Below are 9,060 nucleotides of genomic sequence, written 5' to 3' on the forward strand. Positions count from 1 at the left end.
TTTGCATCATGTTCATTTCCTAAAAGAATCATTTTACTTCCTGCCCTTTCTGTGTCAAACGGAAGATTTGCATCATGTTCATTTCTTGAAAATAATCATTTTACTTCCTACCCTTTCTGTGTCAAACGGAAGATTTGCATCACGTTCATTTCCTAAAAAGAATCATTTTACTTCTTACCCTTTCCGTGTCAAACGGAAATTTGCATCACATTCATTTCCTAAAAAGGAAAACATTTGCATCGCGTTCGTTTCCTAAAAAGGAAAACATTTGCATCGCGTTCATTTCCTAAAAACATTTGCATCGCGTTCGTTTCCTAAAAAGAATTCATATTTCCCGCATGGAATGGAGAAAAATATTTGCATCGCATTCCTTTCCAAACAAGAATTCGAATGTCCCACGCAAAGCCTCTTCGATTGGTAGCCACGGTACGCGCGCACACCGCCTGGCCGTCGACTATAAATAGCGACACCGCCATCCGCAAGCATCTGCACCTTTGTCACTCCAGATCCCGGGTTGCTAGCCAGTGTAGTGAACTAGTGACGGCGATGTCGAATCACGCCGCCGCCACCACCACTGGCCTATTAGTCATGCGCAGGGTCGAGGCGACCGCAAGGTGGTTCTCCATTGATCCCGGGCCCGCCGACGTTGAGTGCCAATTTGCGGTGTCTGTGAGGTGCTATGTGAAGCGGTCCCTCGTGTTCCACGGAAGCGGCCAGCCCCCGCCCGTGATATACCAACCATATATCGGGGCAAGCAACGGTTGCTTCATGAAGTTCGGTGTCAGAAACCTTTCCATGCTCCAGAGTGACGGTGCCTGCCGCTGGGCGCTCCGCAGGATGCTGGCGAGAATGCCCCAGCTCTGGGTGCTCCGCCTCACTGACGACGAGTTGGACGATGTCGTACCCTCGAACGTGGTGCCGCAGATCGTCCGCGCGGCGTGCGGTGACAACGCCACCCACGGCTTCACCTTTTGCTTCGTCATGGAGGTGGACCGACAGTTCATACATGATGAGAAGGCTCTCCTGATGGCGTGTAGGGAGGGGGAGTTGGGCAGCAGTGATAAGCCCGAGAACTGCCCGATCTGCTTGGAGGGACTTGAGGGAGAGCCCGTCGTGCAGCCGCCGAGGTGCCCGCACGTGTTCCACCGCCAGTGCATTTTTAGGTGGATCTGCAAGGCGACGACATGCCCGATTTGCCGCCGCGATGTGAGGATCTGTGCCCTGCCTGAGTTTCTTGTTCTGTAGTAGGGCACTCATGAGACGTACAGTTCAAGGTTGAGTAGAACAGCAGTATCCAGTCTCCTTTTTTTCAAATATCAAAGATTGCAAGATCATCGTCAATATTTCTGTCAGTTATTCCCTTCTTTGTTAGGGATTTAGTCATTTATCTATTATGTTCATTGAAAGATTGTAAGGTAGTCGTCATATTTCATCCAGTTATCCCTTCTTTGTCAGAGATTTCTCCCCATAAAGTGAATCATAATGAGGACTTGCAATTTGTAGAAATTAGCAAGCACGTAGTACTTTCTTCCTATTCTGATCCAGAGTATGTTCGGTCACCCTGGAACCTCTCTCCCTCCTCTTTCTCCCTCCTCGCGCCACGGCAGCCCCGACCGCGGCACTGTGGCCTATCAGACTTCGCCCCTCCCACGTCTGACCCTCCCTGCTCCTCTAGGACTCTTCTGACTCTCTCACGTTGCCGTCCAAGCCCGCTTGCGAGCGCACACGTACACGGTTACGCCAGAGCCGTGGCCACGACTAGATGGCAGTCCACGGCCACGGCGTTGTCGCCCCAGCTATTTAAGCCGGCCCCAAAGCCTCCCGACCTCACCATCAGCCTCACCTTCCTCCTAGCTTCCTCCCCAGCCTCTCCACTGAGCTCCAAGAGGCCCCCTGCTATCCCATTTCCGCCACGGCCGCTACCTCGGCGCGCTCAAATTAGAGCAAGTCGAGCCTCCTCCCTCCTTTCTACCGCCACCAGAGGCCTCCACCGAGCTCCCTAGAGCATCCCTGCCTGTCACATCCCTAGCTAGTCACTGCTTGTCCTTGCATCAATCTTCTTGCATCATGTTTAAATTCATGAAAGTTGAATTGGGAAAAGTGGAAAGCCTCAGAAATCATTTCTAAAAATGATCAACATTAAAAATTGCTTCAAATAAACCCAAGAAAATGTTCCTGTTAAGCTATAAAAATATTGGCAAGAGGTAAATTCAAACCAATATTTTTGGAGTCACAGAAATATTTATTTTGAGCATTTGAGTTAATCCAATAATTATTTGCATTGGATTTATATATGTGATATATTAACTATATGTCCAATAATTCTGATAATTGTTGAGGGGCTTTGGAATAATCCATTTAGTCCCTACAAAAATTGTCAGAAGCAGAAAAATTAGTTTGGTTCAAAAACCAAATTAAAACAAATGTCAGAAATAGAAAACAGAAACTATAATGAAGGAAAGAGAGAGAAAGTTTTTACCTGGGCTTCTTACCTGCAGCAGAGCCGGCCCAGCTCCTATTCTGGCCCAGCCCACCATGGGATCCCCGGTCTTCTTCCTCCTTTCACAGAAGCACAGCGCGCGCGTGGCCGCTGCGTGCGAGCACACGCCCCGTCACCTCCTGCTTGCTGCCGAGCTTCTGGACGCCCTGGACGCCGACATGCACCCCCTGGAACCCTCTCACTCTCTCCCGACCTCTTCCCCCTCCTCTGCTCTCTCTCCCTCTCGCGCCCGAGCGCAGCCGCAGCCGCGCCGCCATAACGCCGCAGCCACCGTGCTCCCCTCGCCTCCCCGTGTTGTCCATTACCTCCGTCGCGACCTCCTCGACGAACCGCATGCTGCCGGACGCCCCATAGCGTCGTCATCTTCGACATCTCCATCACCGGCCGCCGGAGATCTCCCTCACCGCTCCGCTCGCTCCGGTGCTTCCCCGAGCTCGTCCACCCGCTCAACATGCTCACTGTGAGCTCCTGCCCCGGACACCCCTCCTCTTTGCCTCGCTTGCACACTGTAGCAACCCTGTCGCCTGCGCCCGAACGTGCCGCCGCCCGAGCTCGTCGCCGACGAGGCTCCGGTGACCATTTGGTCCCGCTCATATGTCTGTTAGCCTCGTACGCACGTGAAGAGCTCGGAGGTACTAACTGCTAGCTTCTCCGCGCGTTGTGTCGTCCGTTTCGTCGATGTCCGAGCTCCGGTCGCCGCCCAACTCGCTGCCGTCGCTGCCACCGGCCACCCCAGCCCGCCCCACATGCTCAACGAGATGTGCCTCACCGCGCCGCGCCCGTAGAGCCCAGCCACGTGACCTCCCATCGCCGGAGATGGCCGGATGAGGAACGCCGGCGGCTAAACGCTGGCTAGGTGACATGGCAGGTCAGTTTAGCCACTAACCCCGCGGTTAGTTTAACCCGGGTGCCACTAACGGATGGGACCCATGTGCTAATTAATCCCGGGATTTATTCCCTGTTTAACTTAGACTAACCCACCGGGCCCACACGTCAGGTTGACTTTGCTGACGTGGCTGTTGACCGGACCCACCTGTCATTGACCCTAGGATGCACTAGGTCACTGACCAGTGGACCCCACTGGTCAGGTTTGACCTGGTCGATGCCTATTGACTGCTGACGTTACCCTGACGTAGTGCTGACGCAATAATGTAATTTCTGGATTAAAAACAATTCTGGAAATTCCTGAAATTGCTTTAAACTTCAAAAATTCATAGTAATTCAACCATAACTCAGATGAAGATAATTTATATATGAAAAATTATCAGAAAAATGCAATCTGTCCATCTGTACCATTTTCATGCATGATAGACCAACTTATACATACTGTATAAGTGAAAACATGATAATTGCATTTTAAGTGCTTAATGTGGAGCTTGCATATGAACCTTTGGTTAATATGGACTTCCGCTAAATTGTTGCTAGATGCATTAGCACAAATCATAACATCATTACCATGTCACATTCATGCATCATATTATGCATTGCATTGATTGTGTTCTTCCTTGTTTGCCGGTAATTGTTCCCTCTCGATAGACGTGTTCCGGGGATGAGATCGATGACAACGATGAAGAACTATACTATCTTCAGAAGTGCCAGGCAAGCAAACCCCCTTGTTCATTCTGATACAATCCCACTCTCTCGCTCCTGCTCTCTTTTACTGCATTAGGATAACAATGATTCAACTGTTACATGCTATGGTAGTTGAACCCCTTTCCTCTGCATGACCTGTCATTGCCACAGTAAATAGATGAAACCCACTATCATGAGTAGGAGTTGTTTGAGCCCTGATGTGCTTACTCATTCATGCTTGTTTGTCATGCCTGCTATTGCTTGGAGTTCTGTCAGGTCTGATTCATCATGGATGAATTGGAAAGTTGTGAACATGTCCTACTGTGTGTGAGCTAAGTGTGTTGAACACGATTTGGTAAAGGTATCGATGAGAGGCCATGTAGGAGTACATGGTGGGTTGTTTCATTGGAACCGTCCTTAAGCACCGAGATCTATATGTGTGATTTAAGAACCAGCTACTACCATGCATTGGGATCCTTAATTGGCCCTCTCGGCTTCTTAACCACCCAAGTCCTCTGTTCAGGAGTTGCAACTAGTTTCTGGTGTTTATAGGATACGTGTTGGCGGTCGTACGTAGCGCTAACCCCAGGGGTGGGCTATGATGATGTAGATACACCATGGCTGGGTATGCCAGGCGCCCGTTTGGTGTCTCGGAACCCTGTACACATCGTTCGGGGCCGTATGTGGAAACCTCGGCCGGACTCCCTGCGGATGGAACCTGGATAGGCGATAAACCTAGACTAGAGACTTGAGTGTTTAGGTAGGCCGTGGCCAACACCCTCATTGGGCTTCCGCTTGAAGGTTGCCGAGTACATGTCATGTAAACGGCGGTAAGTGGTGAGAGCGTGTATGAAGAAGTACACCCCTGCAGGGTTAACATCATCTATTCGAATAGCCGCGTCCGTGGTAAAGGACTACTTGGTTGCCTATACAGTTCATAGACAAGTGAAAGTGGATACTCTAAAATGCCAAGATAAGCGTGACTGCTATGGATGGTGTTCTCGTAAGGAGACGGGAGCGGATCCATAGTGGTGTATTGATATGGTGAATATATGGACACCACCTCAAAAGAGTTGTCTGCTTGCTGCAGTTAAACTCCACTACCCCCTTTGTTGATACTGATGCATATGTAGTTAGTTCTGATATAAGTCTTGCTAGGTACATTTGTACTCATGTTTGCCTATTTTATGTTTTTTGCAGAGAGACGTCAGTCTCGCTAGTAGTTCCGCGTGGACTTCGATGTTTAGCTTGTTACCTCAGCTACGATCCTGTGCCCTCGGCAGGGTCTGCTAGATAGTCAGGCTTCTCAGCCTTTTTCATTTGTAGTTGTCTGTACTCAGACAAGTTAAGCTTCCGCATGTGCTAGTTGCTTGTATGCTCTGTATGTTGGGTCATGAGACCCATGTTTGTAATACTTGGCTCCTCGGAGCCTAATGAATAAATACTTTGAGTCGTAGAGTTTTGTTGTGATGCCATGTTGTATTTACACATATCGAGCATATTGTGTGTATGATTGAAATGCTTGGTATGTGTGGGATCCGACAACCTAGTTGTCTATCCTTGGTAGCCTCTCTTATGTGGAAATGTAGTCTAGTGCTTCCACTGAGCCATGGTAGTCTGCTACAGCCCGGTTACCGGAGTCCTGTTAGCCCAGTTGCTACTGCTCCGGAACACTTAGACTGGCCGACATGTGATTCATTTCGTTCCTATATCTGTCCCTTTGGGGAAATGTCACACGGAGACATCCGGAGTCCTGTTAGCCTGCTATAGCCTGGGTTCCCGGAGTCCTGTTAGCCCAGTTGCTACAGCCCGGATTCATACGCTGTTGACCGACATGCCCGAGGTTGATTCATGTATGCCTCTCCCTGTAAGTTAGTGCCACTTTGGGTTCACGACTAGTCATGTTGGCCCGGGTTCTTTGTCATATGGATGCTAGCAACACTATCTTATACGTGAGCCAAAAGGCACAAATGGTCCCGGGCCATGGTAAGGTGACACCCGTGGGAATACTGTGCGTGAGGCCGCAAAGTGATATGAGGTGTTACAGGCTAGATTAGTGTGACTTAGAATCAGGGTCCTGACAGCTTTGGTATCAGAGCCTGACTGCCTGTAGGATTACCAAGCCAAACTGGACGAAGTTGTGTCTAGAAATGCTTTAGTTATGTAAGGGAATTGTTTGTGGAAGGGAACGTAAGGCTCTTTTTACTCCTTTACCTTATGCCCTTCTGATCCGAGTCACCCTCATCTTTTCTACGGGGATTAAGAACTAGGCTTCTCATCTTTCTATCAGATCACGTGTTACTAATCTATAGACTTATAAGATTGATGGTTTCAAGCCCCAGTTCAGTTCCTACTACTTCTATGTGTTGACAGTTGATCTCAGAACCTTAATATTGTGTTGTTGAGTGGTTATGCCACCATTTTGCAGGAAGTCTCAAATATTTTGAGCATTTATAGCTGTTATGTTGTCCGAGTCATCCCAGGTCTCTAAATAGTCTGATGCAATTGCAAACCCCTTCCTCCTGTTCCCAATGTCCATTTGGGCCAGATTAATCACACTAATCGGTGAGTTGAGGTACTCTGTTGCCTCGACTTATATGTTGGAGCTATTATTATGACCCTAGGTGTTTTAGGGAGTCACCAAGTAATCTAGCCATGTTTTGTGTTTCTGGTGTGACGATTTTGGCCACCATTCTCGATAGCATCCCGTGATTCCATTTAGTAGTAGGTATTCTACTCCTGGGTTTATGAACCCGAGAATTACTCTACTTACTTCATGTTGATAGTGTTTGCTAGTTCCTTTAGGATATTAGTAATCTTTGCGATGGTCCTCGAGGTCCGTGGTATTTTCTTCTTCCAAATACCATGAAATGCTTATGGCAAAAGTTCTTTGAACCAAAAGATCACAACAAGAGTGCTCTTGATGAGTTCCTCGTTTTATATTGTGAATCTGCCAGTTCTACTTTCTGCATGGGTTATTCGGAAGGAATGTTGAGCTTTGCTCGACATACTAATATATGCACCCACAACTCAGAAAACTGTATGTTCCTTTGAGTTGTCCCTCTTTAGTTGTTTTCTGACCTTCGTCCATCAATTGATAGTCAAGAGTATGCGTGCATTCATTCATCGATACCTATTACTCTTGTGGTCCGTCAAGCCATTTTATTTCAGAATGACTAGGAGAAACAAACTTCAGTACCTCATCCATATCCAAGGATGGGTCAAAATAGTTGTGTATCACAGATCAAAATGCCAATCCAGCTTCTGATTCTGTTCTACCCTGAAGTATTGCCCTCTTTATATCAAGAATGTCGTGGGAATTGCACCACCTCCTATGAACTCTTGATACAGTGATACTTCTCACCATCACCGTTCATTCCCCGGTCTCCGTGTTATTGTAACCGGAATGCCGACAAGTGAACCGTGATGTGTGAAATCAATACTTCTAGCAACCCTGTTGCTTGAGAGTTAATGGACGATAATTTCATTCTTAGCGTGCTGGTTACTGAATTATCATTCTAAGATTGATCGTGCTTCCTAGTCCATTTTTCCTGGTGCACTCTCCGATCAATGAGTTTGGATTATGTTAATTCCTCGCTCTTTTGATAATATCGTCTTGCCTGAAGAGCAAGATTATTCTTGAGCTTAATAACATATCGGTGGTTCGTGATTTTCTGATTATCTTCTCGGAAGTATCACCAGGTTGTTCCCCGACTGTTATGTTGAGCTCGTGATCAAGTTGGTTTTCTTATAAATCACCCCTTCTCCAAGAATCTGTGTTGGATATCCCTCAGCTAGTTGGTTTAGCTAGATAACAACTTGGAGATTTGGAAGGTAAAATCTTTGCTTAACTTAGTTCATCTCTAAGGGATATCTTCTGTGTGTGTGTGTTGAAGAAAGATGATATCTTCATCGATTGGTTCTCGTGATCAGGTGTTGAACCTATCGTCTTTCCCAAACCTTGATTTGAGTGTGGGCCATTGAGGGAGTCCTGGATTAGGGGGTCTCCGGACAGCTGGACTATCTCCATTGGCCGGGCTGTTAGACTATGAAGATACAAGATTGAAGACTTCGTCTCGTGTCCAGATGGGACTCTACTTGGCGTGGAAGGCAAGCTAGGCAATACATATATGGATATCTCCTCCTTTGTAACCGACCTTGTGTAACCCTAACCATCTCCGGTGTCTATATAATCTGAAGGGTTTTAGTCCGTAGGACAACAATCACAACATACAATCATACCATAGGCTAGCTTCTAGGGTTTAGCCTTTCTGATCTCGTGGTAGATCTACTCTTGTAACACCCATATCATCAATATTAATCAAGCAGGACGTAGGGTTTTACCTCCATCAAGAGGGCCCGAACCTGGGTAAAACTTTGTGTCCTTGCCTCCTATTACCATCCGGCCTAGACGCACAGTTCAGGACCCCCTACCCGAGATCCGCCAGTTTTGACACCGACATTGGTGCTTTCATTGAGAGTTCCTCTGTGTCGTCGCCGTTAGGCTTGATGGCTCCTACTATCATCGATAGCGATGCGGTCCAGGGTGAGACTTTTCTCCCCGGACAGATCTTCGTATTCGGCAGCTTTGCATTGCGGGCTAATTCGCTTGGCCATCTGGAGCAGATTGAAAGCTACGCCCCTGGCCATCAGGTCAGATTTGGAAGTTTGAATTACATAGCCAACATCCGCGGGGACTTGATCTTCGATGGATTCGAGCCACAGCAGGGTGCGCCGCACTGTCGCGATGGGTATGACCTAGCTCTACCACCGGACGGTACCCCAGAGGCCACGCCCGCATCAGCTCCGACCCTTAGCTCGGAGCCAACTGTGCCAATCGAGGACAGGTGGCTAGACACCGCCTCAGGGGCTGCAGTCTCGACGGCGATCGAGCCAAACACCAGCATAATCCTTTGCGCAGCCCGTAACTCCAAGGTGCCGGACTCTCTTCCGGACCCCGAACCATCCGCGCCCCTGCCAATTGAATC

The 9,060-nt window shown here is 48.2% G+C and overlaps 1 protein-coding gene across 1 annotated transcript; it reads left to right on the plus strand.

Moving 5' to 3' along the window:
* Window positions 1-546: 546 nt before the first annotated feature.
* Window positions 547-1,245, plus strand: LOC119272797 (RING-H2 finger protein ATL78-like). Its single transcript, XM_037554184.1, has one exon. It carries the CDS (start codon window positions 547-549, stop codon window positions 1,243-1,245), a length of 699 nt encoding a protein of 232 aa, XP_037410081.1.
* The last annotated feature ends 7,815 nt before the right edge of the window (window positions 1,246-9,060 follow it).

This window comes from Triticum dicoccoides, chromosome 3A (genome assembly GCF_002162155.2).
Source record: "Triticum dicoccoides isolate Atlit2015 ecotype Zavitan chromosome 3A, WEW_v2.0, whole genome shotgun sequence".
NCBI classification, from domain to species: Eukaryota; Viridiplantae; Streptophyta; class Magnoliopsida; order Poales; family Poaceae; genus Triticum; species Triticum dicoccoides.

What these genes read in the sequence shown, in the direction of transcription:
- LOC119272797 (XM_037554184.1), top strand. Translation starts at nt 547, where the DNA reads ATGTCGAATCACGCCGCCGCCACCACCACTGGCCTATTAGTCATGCGC.